This window comes from Hylaeus anthracinus, unplaced genomic scaffold, assembly GCF_026225885.1.
Source record: "Hylaeus anthracinus isolate JK02 unplaced genomic scaffold, UHH_iyHylAnth1.0_haploid 11978, whole genome shotgun sequence".
Taxonomy (NCBI): domain Eukaryota; kingdom Metazoa; phylum Arthropoda; class Insecta; order Hymenoptera; family Colletidae; genus Hylaeus; species Hylaeus anthracinus.
In genome coordinates this window covers 1,565,851-1,586,707 of record NW_026534326.1, presented here as the reverse complement: position 1 = coordinate 1,586,707, position 20,857 = coordinate 1,565,851, and the positions used below count along the sequence as shown (strand labels likewise).

The 20,857-nt window shown below is 43.0% G+C and overlaps 1 protein-coding gene across 2 annotated transcripts in view; it reads left to right on the top strand.

Moving 5' to 3' along the window:
* The first annotated feature begins 233 nt into the window (after positions 1-233).
* Positions 234-20,857, top strand: part of LOC128897055 (uncharacterized) — a 25,037-nt gene continuing 4,413 nt past the window's right edge. The window contains exons 1-9 of one of the 2 annotated variants that reach the window (XM_054160709.1): positions 234-630; positions 12,487-14,882; positions 15,667-15,754; positions 15,854-16,007; positions 16,391-16,535; positions 16,760-16,807; positions 16,876-17,527; positions 18,323-18,801; positions 19,190-20,663. In XM_054160709.1, coding sequence (XP_054016684.1) covers positions 12,790-14,882; positions 15,667-15,754; positions 15,854-16,007; positions 16,391-16,535; positions 16,760-16,807; positions 16,876-17,527; positions 18,323-18,801; positions 19,190-20,663 — 5,133 coding nt within the window. In that variant the 5' untranslated portion in view covers positions 234-630; positions 12,487-12,789. The remainder of the gene's footprint in view (positions 631-12,486; positions 14,883-15,666; positions 15,755-15,853; positions 16,008-16,390; positions 16,536-16,759; positions 16,808-16,875; positions 17,528-18,322; positions 18,802-19,189; positions 20,664-20,857) is intronic. The other variant, XM_054160708.1, reaches the window with a different exon arrangement.

Sequence of the window (20,857 nt, the reverse complement as noted above, 5' to 3'; positions counted from 1 at the left end):
AGATTGTAAATTGTAATTGTAAATTGTAGATTGTAATTGTAGATTGTTATTGTAGATTGTAATTGTAAATTGTAATTGTAGAATTGAAATTGTAAATTGTTATTGTATAATTGTAATTGTATTGTTTTGCAAGTACTTGTCAAAGTTACAGTCAATACAAAATGTGTTTCCATGGAAACTAATGTAAAAGAATACTATACCTAAATATTCTCTTCCACAAATACTAATTTAAGTATTTTTTAATGTTCTACTTTTAAGATTAAATCGTTCCGTAAAGAGTGGTTGCGTTCCGGACGATTTGAAAATGGCGCCTCGACGGCAGCGCCGGAAGCCATCTGGTTTCGAGGCTTCATCGCTTGCCAGTCCGTGGATGTGAACCTTTGTTTTGTACAGAAGAATGGCTGCCATCTTTAGTTTTCGATGGATGTTTTCCGAAGGGATCGCGAATTCTCGTATTTATCGTGGTATTTAATAACGTAGTAATATCCGAAACAGTGAAGTAACGTCGTCCGCGATGTAAAGAGTGTTTTCTCGTTCGTTATCCGAGCTGCCCTGGTGTCAGTTCCGTTGAAAAATGCTTGTGTTTACATCCAAGTTTAAAGTGAGCCTCTGTATTCCTGTCATATTAAGGTAAGCAATGAATTTTTATCGGTCTCGATTCCGTGAAACGTTCGAGGAACCGCGTACGTCCCGTCGAACGATAGAAATTCGATCGGAGCACCGTAAAATACGCGTTTCTAACGATACATTCTGTTCGTATTATGAATCGTTTTCTGACGTTCAAACGATCCGCTACGACAATCTTTTTCGACAACTTGTCATCTGAAATCGTCTGAAATCTCTAAATCGTGAGTTATTCGACGATTTTCCTGACGTTCGTCCCGCAATATGACTTTGTGCCATATTTTACTTAACCAAAAAAAAAAAAAAATTGGGAAAAAATCGTTCTCTTAATAATTCAGAAAATATTCGATTTCGTCGGCGTACGCGAGTGGATCCGGATTATCCGACGTTTTCCTTGTTGTTGTTGACTTTTTGCAAAAGGCAACGAACGTTTGAAAGATAGATATCTGTTAGTTGCAATTTTCGTTTCTGAATGATGGCAACAATGGCTGGGAAAATGGCGAGCGACTACAGGTCAACCACATCGTACACATACAACTTTAGATGTTAAACTAGTTGCCACTTCCATGGAATGTTTAAACAGTTTTTTTTTCTCCCCATTGATCTCCTATTTTGCTAGCTACTCTTATCACTTGTTTCGTTAGTCGACTCCAAAACGAGCCTGTCAGACTTTTTGCAACAGAATTTTTGCTGCACTTTTCATTTTATTCGTGTATATTTGATGTTCGAATATGAATCTTACCTGCGAGTGGTGTTATTGTCAGTGGCGGAGAAGTAATCGTTTGAGTTCCGAAGTTATAACCTGTTACTGCTTCGCTTTAATGTTTTATAGTAATTTAAAGAGTAGTGTTAAGTGTATCGTCCAACACAGAGGTGTACTGCCTGTATTATCGCAGTACCTTGTATCGTTAAGAGCAGTTATAGCCGTTCTTTATCAGCCAGTTGCGTGTCGGGCATATAATTTGATGATATTTTTTATTCAAACAACAGTAGTACTATTAGAATGGTTTTTCGATTAGTATTTATGTAACATTTCGTAATTCTTATAACCAAGGGACCATTGAATGTTATCTCGATGACAGATAACACAGTATTGTCTGAGCGAAATGCCTATTAATACTAATCATTGAAGTGCCGAAGTAGAAAATGTGTAAAACCTCGTATGCTATAAATAAGCACCTTGACAGAGAAACTTATCCTCGTTCTTGGAAAGCTTCCTCAAAGATACTATCACAGTGTCCTTAATGATTAAATAACTAGACTCGCGATTAGGACACTTTGTCTAACATATAATTTAACAAGACTGTAGATGACATAGGTAGATGTATCGATGCAGAATACCTCTGACTCCGCTTTGAATGTTTATCTACAGAATCATGACTACCTTTTCGCAATATTGTGAGGTGTCTGGGAGATATGCGAAGCATCTTTGCCGATAGACTTACAAAGCAAGCATCTAGAGGTACGGAGAGCTTAAACTGTGGATGTTTTTAACCTATTGAGAAAAGTGGAATTGGAAAGCATTGGGGAATAGGAAAATCTGTCCAGGCGGCGCTGGTTTATTTCCCTGAACGGCCATATTGCCTCTTTCTCTCCATCTCCCCTCCCCTTTCTTTCCTCGACCCCCCTCGTCCTCTTTTTTCTTGATCCTTTCGCGATCCCTTCCAATCCTACTCGTGTCTCTCCTATTTTCTCTTGCCACCCTCCTCCTCACGCTCCTCTTTCCTGTCATGCTAAATTCTCCTCTGCATCTCTTGCACCTTTGAATAACTTGCTGCATCCTAGAAATTCCAAATTTATCGATTTCCGCGCTTGCTACCCCTATTTATTTTTCTTTTTCTGATCTTAAAGTATCTGTATGTAAGTAAGTTCTGCATGTCATACATACAGAAGTAGAATAATTAAAATTAATTTCTGTGGGCTAGTATATCAATCAGTATAGGATGTCATCGATATACACAATGAAGTAATATAGTATAATAAATTAATAATATATACTATATTTAAGTCTATATCGATACATCAGTGTACTATTTGACTTCTGAATAAGTTGATAGATCTTTGTCATTGATATACACAATGAAGTAATATAATATAATGAATTAATAATATATACTATATACTATATTTAGGTCTATGTCGATACATTAATGTATTATTTGACTTCAAAATAAGTTGAATATTAATTTTACAATTTTTCCAGCGGTTTATGTTTGCTGGATCTACTTCCAAATGAAGTTCGACTATAGTGCTCGTTGCAAAGTCAAATCTGGGTATTTGTAGTGGGGCACGGATACAGATATGATGGTTGTGGGTGGTTGGTGGCAACCAAAGGCGTCGCCACGAATTTCCTGGCGTCACAAATATCAATCGATCGCGGACACCTCAGACAACGATTAAATTCTCAAATAAATACACATATAGGTATATGTTGTATCAAATATTAAATTTGCAATGTTAGGTTCGGTTAGATTGCATTTCCTGTAACGATTCAATTTTTAAACAAATATTTGTGATATCAAATATCTTATTTTTAAGGTTAGGTCTGGGTTAGGTTGCATTTTTTGTAACGATTCAATTTTTAAACAAATATTTATAACATCAAATATCATATTTGTAAGGTTAGGTCTGGGTTAGGTTGCATTTTTTGTTACGATTCAATTTTTAAACAAATATTTATGATATCAAATATCATATTTTTAAGGTTAGGTTGCATTTTCTGCAACGATTCAATTTTTAAACAAATATTTATAACATCAAGTATCATATATCAAGTATCATTATAAAGTTAGATCTGGGTTAGGTTGAATTTCGCGCACTAATTAAATTGTTAAACAAGCATTTGTAATATGAAATGTGAAACATTTAAAAAAATTTTATTATATACCAATATTATATATCGGGATTTTTCTGTTCCATCTAGTTACTTTCTCATATTGTATCCTTGGGGAATTGTGACGTAAGAAGGATTGCAAATCTCTTGTATGAGAATTATTGTTCGATAGTTTGAAATTTGGTCGACGGTACGCCTTTGGTTGGTAGCATTTGTGAGGTGAAATCGTATCGACCGCAGGGGAAGTGACGGGCACGCGCGACATACACAGTTGATTTACAGGGACCAATAAGAAAACGGTCCGAGGGCCCTCAATTTTTCGCGAGATATCGAACTAGCATAGATAATCTCGATCGAATCTTGCCTATATTCATTTCAATTTCTCCACGGCCGCCATGTTGCTTTCTCTCTCAATAACTCTGGACAAAATTAGTTTATATGCAAACTAATAGAAAGAAAGTATCATTATTAATAATAATTCTTGGATATTTACTTCTCTCTTTACTTGGATATAAACTTCTCATTCGAATTAATTTTATTGTAAAGTGTTTTTCAAAAATCCTCCATTACAATTTCTTCGATAAAAACGAACCTAGTTCCAACAAATATTTCGAAATACTTCTCTCTTTGTCGATACGAAAATTATTAATCCCATATTTCTCCGACCTCCAAATAAACATTTTTTTCGAAATTCGCATATTTGATCGAATATCGTCGAAAAGTGGGTCACGCGGTGCACTCACTTTCCCATTGTTCCCTCGTTTTATCGGCCCGGCAGGTAAACGACCGAAATGCTTCTCGGTGGCCGGTGATTCTGTAACGCCCTCTACCATTGGTCAGCCCTACCGACGTCACCGCGAAAGGTCCAATAGGGTGAGGTCAGTACGTACGCGCGAGATGCATCTCGGCCTCGTAAAGCGCCGTTTCCCGTCGTATCTTTCGATGTATGTCATCGCTGATATGTCATCGTGTTATCGCTTAATCGACACCTCGCTTTGTCGATAACGATCGTCGCGATTGATTACACAAATGAGTGGACACTTGAACGAATAACCGGTTGCATAAGTGTGCGCGCGTTGTCACGGTTGGCATTTCTCCTTTCAATGAAAGAAGAGATGCGGTCGGTGCATGCAACGCTCACTGAGCGGCTTAGTCAGCTTGCAAAATTTTTCGTTTTCGAACACGGCGATCGCTTACTGGTAGCAGAGGAAAAATAGCTTTCAGGCTCGACCGCTCACTGAGCGGTTTAGTGAGCTTACAAATTTTTCCTTTTCAAACATGGCGACTGGTCCTTGGTAGTAGTAGCCAGTTACAAAGAAAAATATTTGTCAAGCTCAACCGCTCACTGAGCCTTCATTGAGGGGTTTAGTGAGCTTACAGATTTTTCGCTTTCAAACATGGCGACTGGTCCTCGGTAGTAGCTAGTTACAAAGAAAAATATTTTTTATGCTCAACCGCTCACTGAACGCTCAGTTAGCGGCCTAGTGAGCTTACAAATTGTTCGCTTTCAAACATGGCGACTGATCCTTAATGGTAGCCAGTTAAAAAGAAAAATATTTGTTTAAGCTCACCCGCACACCAAGCGATCAGTGAGCGGCTCAGCGAACGCATAAATGGAAAGTCTTGATTCATTTCGACACTTTATGTCATATTCATCCATTTTAACATATCGAAATACACAAGTAAATAAATAATTAAGAATATTTCTCAATGTGCTATCCATGCATAAAACTTGCGATAGTTTTTTTTCCCATTTTGTTGGCACTGTTGCGCCCCTACGGTCCCGTGACGAGGCAGGTTCGACGCGAGAGGCACGGAAATGAGAAAATGTGTAGCACGGATGTTTAAATATAGAACGGGCGATGATTTCGGTTGGATATCGAAAACGATTCCGATCGAAAACGAAAGAGGAGGCGCGACGAGCCGGTATTTCGCAAGATTTACGCTGTAAAGAACTGATGCATTTCTTGGCGGTGACGTCAGAGTGTATTAATGGTACTCGCGGTTACTATGGCTATGCACGCCCGTACTCGCGATACACGGAGAAGCGTGTAACACTTCTAACAGTAGAAACTTAAGCGTGACCCGCAACATCTTGCGTTATCTCTCATTCAACGTACACGGTGTCCATTTATATACAATCATTTACAACCGTAGTTGTATTTATTCGACGTCACGTCAAGTACCAACCTTCGCGCTTCTCAACTCGATGGACGTGACAATTTTTATTTTCGAACGTTCGTTATTTCGAAAATCTATGTATCGTAAATATTGGAAGTTATTACTTGGAAACACCTTGTGTACGACAGTGATTACGCAAACTTCCGGCTAGTAATCGGTACGATGTCAGGAGCCGGGCACGCGACAGACAGTTTTATCTAAGCGCCGCTAATCGTCGAATCTCCGCGAAGAAATCGTTTATTCCCAGCCATTGCGAAATCGTAATAAAGATGCATAATATTAGGAGCGATTGTCGGTTATGACGAAAAACGAGGAACCGGATCCAAGCGACGAAATGCAATGAAATTTAGTCCACTCTTGCCAATGCCGAGCTGGGGTTGTAAGAGTGTGCGAGAAGGAGGGAGAGAAGAAACGCGCGCTTCTTAGTAACCTTGGGTGTAATAGCAGAGGTGCACAGTGCCGGACCTCCTTCTACCGGCGCCCTGCTCCTCCAACACACTCACGTAACGGGTCCTGTCCTTTTAGTATGTAGAACTTGATTATAGAATTTGAGTGGATTGAGTATATAGAGTCTGTATACTCAAAGGTCCTGTCTAGGTTAGGTCTTCATTTTTCTTTACAACCATAAACGTACAATTTCGTAACTCTATTCAATTTCCATAGTAATCTCAGTTATTCCACCCTTTCAATTTTTGTCAGAGGGTAATCGTCTAGTTTTCTCCTTAAAAATTCTTCATCCAACCCAGACTAACAAATTAATGATATACAGGGTGTCCCAAAAATGTTGTAATACCTTGAAAAGGGTGGATCAGGAGATGATTTGAAACAACTTTTTCCTTAGCGAAAATGTTCTCCGAGGCTTTGTTAAGGAGATATATACGGGAAACACTGACCAATCTGAGCGCGAGTATGCCGGTGGAGCGGCCGCGGTAGCGTATGGGCGCGGACGCCTAGTCGCTCCAACGGTATACGCGCGCACTGATTGGTCGGGGTTTCCTCTTAATATCTCCTCAACCAAGTCTCGTACAACATTTTCGCTAAGGAAAAAGTTGTTTCAAATCACCTCCACTCTGTATATACAGGGTGTCCCAAAAACGTTGTAACACCTTGAACTGGATGATTCAGGAGGTGATTTCAAACAACTTTTTCCTTAGCAAAAATGTTGTCCGAGGTTTCGTTGAAGAGATATTAACAAAAAACTCTGACCAATTCGAGCGCGAAGCGGCTGTGCTCCCTGACCAATCAGAGCGCGCGTATGCCGGTAGAGCGCTCGCGGTAGCGTAGGCTACGCGCTAGGCGGCTGCGCTCCCCGACCAATCAGAGCGCGAGTATGCCAATGGAGCGCCCACTGATTGGTCAATGTTTTCCGTTACTATCTCTTCAACGAAGCCTCGGACAACATTTTCGCTAAGGAAAAAGTTGTTTCAAATCACCTCCCGATCTACTTCTTTCAAGGTGGTACAACATTTTTGGGACACCCTGTATTCAGTCCGTAGCATTGTTTCTGTATCTCGGTTCATTTCCACGGGCGTTTGTCGCTCGCTTCTCTCCCCTCTCCCACCTCCCCTGTGTCGCCCCTTCTCCGTGCGCTGTCCCCTGCCCCCTCGACCGCTCCTCTCTCGCATCCAGCGCGGCGAAGACATGGCAAAAGCGCGAAAAAGACAGCGCGATACCGGTTATTGGCAGGACTGGCATATTTCACCGAGTGTCCGGCAATCAGGCCTTTGTATACGACTTACTGCATGTTACACACTCCTGCTCCCCCTTGCCGGCGAGCACGCGAGGAGAGAAAGAGCTGGAAGAAAAGATGGCCACTGTAGAGAGAGCGAGAGGCCGAACGTTTATTTCTACGGCGTAGAACTAGTTGCTGGTAGGGTTAGTGCCGACCGGCGGGTGGGGGAATCGGTATTCGCATTATGGCCGCGGGTCTTTACTTTTTCCTCAACGCCGTGGAACCGCTGGATATAGGAGTATTGGCACAGATTCTTGGAAAGAAAATCGTTTCACAGTGTGTAGGAAAAAATCGCGATATATTGGAGACCTTATGGTTCACTCGCAAAAAAATTCAAAAAATCCCTATGGCCATGAGGCATCCATATTTGCAATTTTGAGATACATGAAATAGTGTAGGAATGAATAAAAAAAGACCCTATTGCAAGATATCTTATAGTTTTCCTGTAAAAAAAAATCCAAAAAAACCCTAAAGGAGAATCCTCTCTTAATAAAATTCCCCACGAGTCGTCCATGTTGGAAATTTTGACAGTGCATATTATTTTTGCATATTTCAAACCTGTAGTAATAAATAAAAAAAAAAAACCCTATTGCAAGAAATCTTATGGTTTTCCCGGCAAAAAATCCCAAGAGCCTCTGGATGGTTCACCCTCCATTGAGGGTGAAACGGAAAGCCTATGAAAGTGTTGAAAGATTCGGTGGAAGGTTGCACATAGGGTTCCATCGATAGCTACAATTGCTCGTTACATGGTTGGATGCACGGACGTTAGGATGCGCAACAAAACTGCGCGGTTGTTCGCTAGTGAGAGCAACACCATTTCCCTGCAACGCCGAGAGTAGGGCGAGGGAGAGATCAGCGGAAGCGTCAAACGATTCCGCAGACGGCCACCGATGTAACAATACTCGATTAATAGCATTGTGCGCGGAATAACGATACTATGAATGAGATCCGAACATGCAGCGACTCGCGATGTTTACAATCTGTTGCCAACAGAAAAATTAACAGCGGATCACGAATAGACGAAATTCGGTCTATTTGATTAATTAAGTAATTAATTGTTTGTTCATTGTTTGTTCATTGTTTGTTCATTGCTGGTTGAATGAAAACAGTAGGTTGAAAATTGTACAATCGAATAATTCGTAATGGAGAAATAAAAATTCATTTAATTAGGTTTACCTTATATTGAGACGCCATTTTGAAAAGGACAAGGGATTTAAAAACAAAATTGCCAGTTAAATATATGTATCTATAAGAATGAAATATATATATATATATGTGTGTGTATATACGTTAGGATCTCTCTCTCTCTCTCTCTCTCTCTCTCTCGATAGATTTACACAAACACTCAAGGCATTTGAATAATTAATAAATATTATATATATTTATAAACATTAATAAATATTAATAAATATTATATATATTCATAAACATTAAAATATTAAGAATATTATGAATGTTAAATATTGAAATGGCTCGAGTGTTTGTGTAAATGTACCATTTGGTATTTTGTAGGTTAATAAATATCTAGGAGCTACGTATGAATCATACAATAATCACTAGGGCCTAAATCAGGGAATAAGTTGCATAGGGGAAAATGATCTCGATTCAAAGAATACTAAATCTATATCTTTCTCTGTCCGGAGTCTAGTATGGTAAATATTATGATCCCTCGATAAAAGACGAGGGATGATCGGAGGAGGTCAGCGCGGAACGATAATCGTTGGGGAATAATTTTGGTTCGCATTGAATCAATGCAAGGGTCGAGGTACGCCAAGTAGGTCGCCACAAATCCCATTGCTGCCAACGCGACAAACCAAGCTGCGACGCTGCACGCTCGCGAGTAAGCGCGCGGAAGCTCGTTAATTTCGCCGGAGCGCGGAGAGTGGAGAGATTCGTAGCAAACTTCGGTTAGGATTCGTTTACATGCCGACAACCGCCGCGACGGTGGCGGCCATTGATTCCTTTACCACCGTGACGCGTTTCCAAGTAGACCTATACCCCACTTTACAGGAGACGTTACTGGAAATTCAGAATAATGATTATTATTTTTTTGTATGACTTGTGATTAAATAAAGAGATTGATCGAAGGTGAAGTATTTTTAAAAAATATTAAGCTATCGAAAAAGGTTGACTAATTTTCAAAAATTCGTAGTTCCGTTGATAAGTAAGATTTTTGATCGAAACTTTTTTTCGTGGTGGATCTCATGGGACCCTACGGAAAACATATGGAAAGTTTTTCTCTAAAGTGGAAACTCAATTTTTTAAAAATGGCAGAATGATATTTTAAAGATTTCCCTAGGAATTCCCTAGTCGATTTTGGCAAACATCTAAAATTGTCTATAAAAATTATTTTTCGCTTCCTCGGTCGAAATGAGGCATATTTTGTCCAGTAACATGTAGGACTAACTTTTATTGTTTATGAGAAAAAAATTCCTGAGGAGAAGTAGAAAAATTATTTTGAATAAATGTTTCAAACAAAACTCGTACATCTCGATAAGATATGAAATCACACATATTTGTGAACACATATTTTGTCGAGAAAAAAAAAAATAAAAAAAATCAATATCGTGATTATTTAATCATTATTCGTGGCTTATTGCTCGAATAAACTTCTACACTATGAAATATCCAGCTATGAAATATTCAAACTTGAGAGTAGTCCTACAGCCTCATCGTTAGTTGTGCTATCGTAAAAAAATCGATTATCGTCGTCGACAGCCACAATCGCGGGGTAAATATTTACTGGAAATAAAGTATTGCATTGCGGAGATATCAACGCCATAAATTTCATTCTTCCCTAACCTCATCGCCTCGTAGAAAGAAAACAAAACAGTTGTTCGTATAGTCGCGTTGAACGAAGTTGCCTATCGATATGTAGGATTTCTAGGAAGTTGTAACGTACGGCTTTGTAGAAATGTAGCGTGGAACGTTTATCGGCCAGTTACAGCCGCCGTACGTAACTGTTGCAACGAGGTTATATTTAGCCACGGGGAATATAGTTTTGTTTCTGCTGTAAACCGTTCGGTTGGCTCTGTTTTGGCAGTTTCCCTGATTTCTCACCATCTGAAATAATACTAGCGGTTCTCAATCGATAAAGCAAATGGCCACGAATTACTATTTTATCCGAGATTACCTTCCCGATCGACCCTTTGCGAACGAAATTGAACTTGGAGACATGTAAATTTATAAAATCAATTTTTTTTTAAATATCACCTTATAGAGAACGATAAAACGAAACTTTTTTCTACTTAAAATTTATTCGTGCGACGTTTCGTTTTGAAGATAAAAATTTGAAAGTTAAAAGTTCTCTTTTTCCTGACTTTCAATTAAAGTTATATATACAGGGTGTCCGAAAAATGTTGTAACACCTTGAAAGAGGTGGTTCGGGAGGTGATTAATAAATTATTATTATACAGGGTGTCCGAAAAATGTTGTAACACCTTGTAAGAGGTGGTTCGGGAGGTGATTTGAAACAACTTTTTCCTTACCGAAAATGTTGTCCGAGGCTTCGTTGAGGAGATATTAACGGAAAATACTGACCAATCAGAGCGCGAGGATCCCGATGGAGCGGCCGCGGTAGCGATGGCTACGCGCTTGGTAGCCGCTCTCGTACGCGAACAAGCGACTCGACGTACATCGAAGGACATTGACGCGGCCGCTCAGCGCGTAGCCTTCGCTACCGCGGCCGCTCCAACGGTATCCGCGCGCTCTGATTGGTCGGGTTTTTTTTATTAATATCTACTTAACGAAGCCCCATCCGACATTTTTGAAAAGGAAAAAGTTGTTTCAAATCACCTCGCGAACCACCCCTTTCAAGGACCTCCAACATTTTTAGGACACCCTGTATATATGTACATATATAAATTCATTTTCTACCAGATTCGTCGTTACCATTCCAAGGTAACTTCGTAATTTAGTGTTTGCAGCGCTATCGCGTTGAGTTCTCGTATGAGTCGCCATGACGTAAGGAAAAAAAATGCTAGTTAATATTTATATCTTTTGTTACAACGCATGAATAATTCACGAGACGTTGTTGGTCGAAACGATGCGTCGCTCTTTATCTTTAATTCATGGTGTCAGCAAACTATTTTTCTTTTCTTTAACCGTCGCTTATCGACGTTTACACTGTAATTAAATTCAAGTACACGCTCGTGTGCGATCTTTTAAAGTAATTACGACCGAGGTATAGCGATCGAAGAATGTATCGTTAGGTTCGTTTTTAAAAAGTTTCCCCCCACCCTTTTTTTTATATTCAAATCCATTTAAGCCGAACGGTTTATTGCAAACGAAATTATAATTAGTCGTATTTATTTGGTGTAATTACTTCTTTCAATTATTATGTAGTACGTACAAGATTATAAACACTTTTAATTTATAATTTTTGGCACAAATCATTGGTATAAATAAAAAGAACCGAAGTAGTGGTCAATACTGAATTGTGTGAAAATTAATAATATATTATATAAATGATTATTATAATATATAATGGAATATTATAATATTATAATCGCAATTGATCATTGGAATAAATATTTAGTATAAATATGGAAGCAGAAATAGTATAATCATTTTAAATCGTATGAAAATAAATAAATTATTATTATACAGGGTGTCCGAAAAATGTTGTAACACCTTGTAGGAGATGGTTCGGGAGATGATTTGAAACAACTTTTTCCTTAACGAAAATGTTGTCCGCGGCTTCGTTGAGGAGATATTAACAGAAAACCCCGACCAATCAGAGCGCGAGGTGGCGGCGCTCCCCGACCAATCGGAGCACAAGTATGCCGGTGGAGCCTAGCACGTAGCCTACGCTACCGCGAGCGCTCCACCGGCGTACGCGCGCTCCGATTGGTCAGGGTTTTTGGTCGAGGAGCGCGGCCGTCTCGCGCTCTGATTGGTCGAGGAGCGCGGCCGCCTCGCGCTCTGATTGGTCAGGGTTTTCTGTTAATATTTCCTCAACGAAACCTCGGACAACATTATAATTGCAAAAGGGACAGAAATATTAATTAATTTAAATCATATGAAAATGACTAAATCATTATATAAATAATCATTATAATTATTCTATTAATAATAGTATGCAGATTAGTTAACCAATGACCGTTTGATGTTGCAGCCTATGGTCCGGGATCCTCAAATAGCGGAATCGACAATTTCGCCGTGAGGCTGCCGAGCGAGGATAGCGATTCGATCGTAACTCGCTCGAGTTTCCAGTTGGCGTGATCGAAAGGCCTCCAAAACGTCGACCCCGTCGGTGATCAAGTTATCGGGGGGTGGAACAGGTGGGGGTGGGGAGCAATTGTCCCCAGGGCCCGGCCCACCTCCCCCGGTGTCCCCAGCCGATCGCGGCGACGTCGCCAAGAACGATGCCGCCCCAACGAAATGCGTCGACGGCTTTCCTCAGCCCGCTGAAACCACCATGAGCTTCGTTCTGCAGCTGGGCACGGTGGAAACGGGGCTGGAGAAGAAGGCCAGCAACGGTGGCCAGCCATCCTCGGCGCTGCTAGCCCAGGAATCCTCTCATGCCGTCTCCGGAGCCGAGGATGGCAGCAAATCCCAGATCCTCCAGTGTCTGGAGGCCACCACGCAGATCCCTACCGGCCACGTCATCTCCTTCTCCACCGTCAAGTCCGTCAGCGTCACCTATCCGGTGACCAAGGTCACCAGGGACGTTCAGAAGATAGCTGGGTCCCAGACGAACACCACCCAGGTGTTGACCACCCGCGTCATCTCTCAGAAACTACCATCCTCGAGCCACCAGACCCCTCTGACTCTGAACGCGTCCCCTCACGTCACCCACATACCCATAAACTCTCAATCCTTATCGTCTCCAGGCAACGGAGTGACCCATCTGTACCCTCTGCAGCACGCGGCGTCAGCGCAGAGCAAACATCACGGCAGGAACCAGGTGGTAGGCTGCGAGGGTAAGCAACAGGCAACCATAGTGTCCGGGCTGCAGGCCAGTTTGCATCAGAAGATCCAGTCGGTTCCATCGCAGCAGCTGGTGAAGGCTGGACAGGTGAAGACCGTAAGCAGCGCCGCTTCCATGCCGAATATCCAGAGGATATACGCCAAGGGCCAGAACCTCGTTGGCCAGTCGCAGACGGTGAACTTGCAGAAGGTGAAAGGCGTGGCGAACGTCTGCCAGGGCGTGACCGTTCAGAGAAACTCGGTACCTAGGATACAAACTGTTCAGAAGGGTCAGGTGTTGACGACGTCCGCTGTTCAGGCGACCCAGTTCGCTGTTAACCAGGTGGTGAACAACGCCGGCGTGCAGAGAGTCCAGCAGGGGAACTCGAACCTCCCGAAAGCGCAGTCCAACGCCATGGCCGGGCAGAAGGTGACGCAGGTTTACAATAATCAGAAGGTATCGTCGCAGGTATTGGCTGGCCATCCTAATCATAAGACGCAGCAGCTCGTCGGTGGTCAGCAGGGTATGCAGAAGCTGCAGACTCAGCCGCAGAAGAGCCTGGCCGTGCCCAGACAGCAGCTCCCTACCACCATGAACAACGTTCAGAAGTCTTGCAACTCTGTAGCTGGTATACAGAAGACGCAAGTGCTGGGCCAGGTGCAGGCTCAGCAACAGTCGGCGCAGATTCATCACAAGCACGGCCAGCAGGAGCACTCGTCGCAGCACCAGAGATCCCAGTCCGCGGCGGGTCTGCAAAAGTCCCAGACCGTGGCTGGGCTCAATTCCAATAGAGTACAATCTATGACGAACGTTTGCAAGAGCAACAGCGTGCCCAACATAGCGAAGGCGCAGCAGAACTCGAACCTGCTGGCCAGTGGCAAGCAGCAGACCATGTCGCAGTCACAGTCCCAACAGATGCACGTACAGAACACCGGTCAGCTTCAGCAGCACCAGCTGATACAACAGACTTCCCAGCAACCGTCGCAACAGCATACTGGTAACAAGCAACAGGCAAACGTGAATCAACAGACGCAGCGGAGTCACAGCGTGGCCAACATGCACCAGAAGGTCACGGCTATCGCGACCATGCAGAACAATCAACGAAACCAGGTGAACTCCAAGGTGCAGCAGCAGCAAATGGTGATGAGGGTAGGGGTGCCGAAGAACCAGGTCCAGAGTCTTCAGCAGCCAGTCAAGATCATACAGCAACAACAGAACGTCATAGGGCCTCAGAACACTCAGAAGCAGCCTGGCTGCATAAAGACCATACCGCCTCAGAAGTCTGCACAGCGGAATCATCAGCAGAAGGTCGCTGGACTGAAGACCTCGCTGAACGCCAACGTGACCGCCGCCAAGAGTCAGATACCGACTCCTGCGGCGGGCCAGAAAGCCAGCATCAAAACGTTGCTCCCTCAGCAGGCTGTCGCGCCCAACATGTTGATGCATAAGAGCCAGCCGGTCAAGGTACAACAACAAACGATACAGCAAAAGCAGCTTATCATGTCGTCCCAGTTTCCGCAGCAAGTTAGACAACAGGCTGGACAAATAAAAACTTTACTGCCTGTAACTAGTACGGAACCTCGCAAGGATGTCGAGATCAAGTTAGTATTGCTTGTTGCTGGTGGAACACGCTCTCCTGGTTTTAGTTTTAGCTGCTTTCCTTGTCGGTAGCTTTGTAACGTATAATGAAATAGAAATAGAATCAACCTGGCGTATTGGGTTTTCGTATCGACACTCATTTCTATTTTTTCTTCGTTCTTTAATATCAAACACTTGTAATTTATACACTTGTAATTTACACTCGAGTGCATTTGAGCACTTGCACTTGTAGTATGCGATTAGCAAACATCTTTTTATTTTGTATGCATCGGTGTAACTATTGTTTCAAGTGTATATATGGTATTAACCCTATCGAGGCCTTTCTCTTCTGGTATCTACCAGCAACTCGAGATGCTTTCTTAGCATTCTATTGCCACGAATGCTAAGATTATATTGACTTCGAAAATGAGATCTCTAATTAAAGATTCGAAAATCAGGTCACCTTTGCTTCAACGACAATCATTTTATTGGCACTTCCTAGTGGCGACTTAGAGTTACCTCTCAAGTGCAAACAGTTAAAACCCTTATGCGAATAAGTTAAAAACAATGTACATCTTTTCTCCAGAAATTTTTAAGAAATTTACACATTGTATTCATTTATTCGAATAAAAGTATTCTGAAGTTGCATAGCTACCGAATGCAACATGTTGTGCAACACTTTTACTTTTCTTAAATACATTACTTCTCAAGAATGAATGGAGTTTTGTTTGCGTAGCACTCTTTTAGTGAAAAGTCTTAGTTTTGAAGTTTGTTAATAACCAAATAATTGAAGCGTTCTATCTCTAGAATCGAACCTGAGCTGCGCATACCTAAAGAAGACGAACATCAAACTGCTCCTAAATCTCCGATTAAAAGAATGCCACTTCCCTACGAGGTAACACGTTACGATCATATTGTAATTATATAGCGTGTACAATTGTTACACGCTTTCAGTCATGTACACTTTCCCTTTTTGATTCATTCTTTGTCGCAGTGTCTTCAGTTCGTTCTCCAAGATCACAACTACGGAGCACCTCCACCACGAACACCTCCACCACCCTCGCCACCGCCTCATCCAAAGCAGCAGCCTATCAATGGTGCTGGGAGCTCCACTGCGACTTCTCAGCATCCTTATATCTACGGGCAAGGTAAGTCAGAATTACAGAGACTCACTTTTTATATATAGGGCTACCCAAACAGTAATACTGATATCCTAATCTATAAAATTTATACTGAAAATTAGCATTTTGCATAGTTGAATTGTCTTAAATTTTATTCTGACTATGAATATGTAAAGTTCCAACTACTATTGAAATTTTAACCTATAAAATTTATACTGAAACTTGTAACGCAGAGTTTCACTTTTTACAACTGTAAGGCTAGTCAAACAGTAATACTGAAATTCTAATCTATAAAATTTATACTGAAAATTAGCATTTTGCATAGTTAAATTGTCTTAAATTTTATTCTGACTATGAATACGTAAAGTTGCAACACCATTACTTACTTGTAACGCTGCATTTAATTTCAGTTATAATTGGCACCAACGTGGAGGATGACGCTGCCAGCGCTATTAGCAGCGAAGCAGGTAGAGAAGCTGAACCGGAAGGTGAAGAAACTGAAACTGCTCCAGAGGGTGAAGGAGATGATGAAGATAGTGTTACTAGATGTATATGGTAAGCAGTTGCGATGAACCACAGTAAGGATTTCTGACTCGTAGGGTAAAGAAACAAATCATTTTCAAGAATGCGTGGTTTGGAATGCCATTATTCTGTACGAACTATAAATATAATTCAAATGGAATGAATTCTAACTTCCTGAAATAGATAGCAAGATTACAAGTACTATGAGTGGGGCCTAGGTAGATAACTGATTACTCAAAAGGGAATGTTATTTTCAGTGACTTTGAGCATGACGATGGGTACATGATCTGCTGTGATCGATGCCTGTAAGTATCAGTATCACTTTTCATCTTTGTTCGTTATTGCAAATCATCTAATGAGCTAATTATTTCAGAGTTTGGCAGCACGTCGACTGCATGGGCATAGACCGTTCAAACATTCCTGACGAGTACCTCTGCGAGATCTGTCGGCCGCGACGCGTGGACAGGCAAAGGGCCCGCGCGCTGCAGATGCGCAAGCGAGAGGAACTGTTAAACTCGGACACGTCGTCCGACACGTCGTCCACCAGCTCAGCCGACACGGACGTCGGCGTGAACACGGTTCCAAAGAAGAGAACCTTGCAGCAACACCAAGTGCAGCGGCGGAAGTCCGAACCGCCGCCCCAAGTGAGACGCCTGAACAACAACAACAACAATAACAACAACGTTGCAAAGAGGCAGAGGAGGGACTCCCATCCGAGACAGTCGAGCGTAGTCCGTAAAAAGGAAACCACTAAACGTGGCCCGGGTAAACGCAAGGTCAAACGAAGGATGAGCCTCGAGGACAAGGAAGAGGAGACCCAGGACACGTGGAACTCCAACGTGGCGCCGCTCAGACAGTGGATAGAGCGCTACGAAGAAGCCGTAACGAATCACTATAGCCCCGAGCTCAGAGCCAGGATATCTTCTATCAAGGTGAACGGCACGCACGGCGACCTAAGGCAGAGCAACATGAACGCCATCGCCACAGGGAAATGCAGGCTCAACGTGCACAGCAATAGCGTTAGGGTAGGCAGAATAATTCCGTACGGGGTGTAAGAAACGTGTTTGTTAGGGATTTTTAAAAAGCGGAGGAGACGCGAATGAAATATGTAAGAAGCTTTCTTAATAATGAACATTTTCGATTGAAACTTGTTTTCGTGGTGGATCTTATGGAACCCTATAGAAAACATATAGAAAGTTTTTCTCTAAAGTGGAAACGGAATTTTTTAAAAATGAAAGAATGATATTTTTAAGAATTCCGTAGGTGATACCAAGTCGATTTTGGTAAGAACCTAAAATTGTCAATAAAAATTATTTTCCACTTCCTCGGGTATAACGAAGCATATTTTGTTAAGTGACATGTAGGAGTGACTTGTATCGTTTATGAGAAAAAAATTCCTAAAGAAAAGAAAAAAAATTGTTTTGGAAAAAAAAAGGTGATCTTTCGAAAAAATGTTTTAAACAAAACTTGTACATCTCGATGAGATATGAAATTGTTGTCAAATGTATTTGATCAAGAAACGAATATTTTTCGAGGTGTTTCCATTTTTATTGAATTTTTTATAGAATTTTATAGAATTTGAAATTCTAACCTACAAAATTTATATTGAAAATTGGCATTTTGAGAAAAACTTTCTGCATATTTTTTTTTAGGCTTTTACAAGATCTACAAGGGAAAAAAGTTTCGATCAAAAATGTTAATTATTAAGAGAGCTATGAATTTTTGAAAATTATTAAACTTTTTACTCATCTTTTCCATCAAATAGTGCTAAAAAATAGAATCTTTTGATAGTTTTTAACCTTCTTCGTACATTGTTGCAGTTTCTAGTGGCGACGATGTACCTTCCACCGAACACGCCGGTGGTGGAGCTCCGGGGAAAGTACATGCTGAGTACGCAGCACCGGCCGTCGCATCCCCAGGGACGCCAGCACACACAGAGGCCGGGACCGTTCGTGTTCTTCTATCGGTTGCCGCGCGACGGGACAGAAGTGTGCGTGGACACTAGAACCTACGGAAACGACGCCAGATTCGTGCGACGTAGTTGTAAGCCTAACGCGGAAGTAAAGCACTGTATAGAGAAAGGAACGTTACATTTGTATATCGTGACCACCACCGCGGTGGAGAAGAACGCGGAGATTACCATCAGGCACGAGCAACACGACCTGCTGCTGTCGCCTAATCCCAACGGCCCGATGATACCCGTCTTCTGCGCGTGCAACAACCCCAGGGAGTGTCAGGTCGCGCCTGTTAATCAGTTGACCAGAAGAGGAAGCAACGGGGCGCTCGCCGAGAGCGCTGAGTAAGTTTCACGAATCAGAAGCAGAAGAAAGAAACGTGTAAACGATGAAGAAGGTTCATATAGACGTATAGGCTGTATTTGTTAATTTATTATATAGTTGTAAAGTCCCTGAAGCTACTTCACAGCTACTTCACAGCTACTTGAAATGATTTAGATGGTCTCCTGTGGCCTACTACAATTTTTTCAAGATAATGTATCAACCGGGTCCTTCTGAAACTTATAGAAATCCTTTTATTAGATATCTGATGATAACAAGTAATTTTCAATAGAAAAACCCACGGTATCCAATTTATATGAACTCTCTTCATCCATTAATCCCTGCTGCGTGATTAATCCACCGAGTGAGTGTTCCTCGCAACACAGCCTGTACAATAATTTCTCTTTACAGTGGCCGAGAAAGAAGACGGAGGGGTAGACGCAACACGATCTGCGAGGACAGCGAGCCTGCGCCTGTGATTCCGAGCACCAGCGTGGCCCCACCTACCCCGCCAGCAACGACAGTCTCCTCCGTATCCGCACCCCCTAGAAGAACAGTGACGACCACCGTGGCGAACACGACTCGCCAGCCACCGAAAGAGGAGGTACCGACGCCTACCGTTCAGCAACCGCAGGTGTCGCCGACGTTGAGCCAGGCGCCGGCGCCGGAGAGCAAGAAGGACAAGAAGAAGATGACCAGGGAAGAGAGGAAGATGGAGGCCATAATGAAGGCGTTCGAGAGGCTAGAGAAAGCGGAACAGAGGAAGCAAGAAGTCCAGGCGCGAAATGCTCAGAGGAAGGAGTCCGGAAGCACGCACAGCGACAACGAGGACGCTCCCAGCGTGACGATGCAGTCGAAGCAGAAGCAGCAGAACTCCGACAGACCCCTGAGGCGGAAGAGGAGGAAAGGTCGAACCAGGACCACGAGCAGCTCCCAATCGCAGGGCAGCAGTCGAAGGACCCGGTTGAATTCCGCGGACTCCGACGTGTCCTCCGGAGAAGAGAGCAACTCCATGCAATCGCCGCCTTTGCTGGGCCAGAATCACTCGCAGAATCGGGACGCGCCTTACTCTTCTCATCTGCACACCTCAGCGAAAAGCGCTGGCGAGATCGTGAATCCAGGGTCCGGGCATCAAGGGATCCCAACGGCTGCTGGCTTGCTGTTGGCTCTGGCGAACTCCAACGCGCCGGGGCCCAGCTCCCCTCCGTTGCAACAGCCTACGCCAATGAAGAGCCCGACCTGCGACAGCGGAGCTAGCAGTAGCTCCCAGAGCTCCACGCCATCCACTCCTCTCTCTTCTGCTTGCTTGCTCGTCGCAGCAGCGGTCGGCCCGCTGGCGCCTGGATTCAAGTTCCCCAAGACCAAGAAGGTCCTCATGAACGAATGGCTCAAGGAGTCACCGGACCCGCCACAGGCCAACGTCCCCCAGGTCTCTCCTCTACCAGCCTTGCCATCCACCCCTCTTTCTAGCTCCATAAACCAGCTCTGCAGGTCCACGGACTTCTCGTTGCCAGCGGACTCGTCGGCGGAGTTCTTGAGTCAGAGCTATGCGGCCAAAAGCCTGGCCACTTTGGTCCAAGCCGCCAATTCGGTCTCCGGGATTTGCGACTCGCCTCCTCAGCGCAAGCAGACGGCCGCTGGAAACAACGCGTGTCCCGTGTCCTCTGGATCCGCCAAGAAGAGGTGGCTACGACAAGCCATCTCCGAGGAGTGCGACTCTCCGAACAGCAGACCGGAAAGTCCACCGCCCAGCGAGATGGTTGCCCCGCCGAAGAAGAGGAGGATAGCCAGGGAGAGCCTCTCGTCGGATAATTACACACCACCTACCACGCCAACCATGCTACCCGAATCTCTGCCCACCAGTAGGACCATGTGTCCTGTAGATGTAAGTTTCAGATTTGGTGTAGGGCTCTACGGTCTGGCTTATATCTCTCTATTCACTGTAGAGATTATTTCTTCTATTCCCTGTAGAGATTAACTATTCCATTCGCTGTTTCTCTTCATTTTGTAATTTGATATTGTTGAAGAGAATAGAATTTGCTGGCCACTGCGTCAAGTGCTGTCATCAAAAAATAAGAA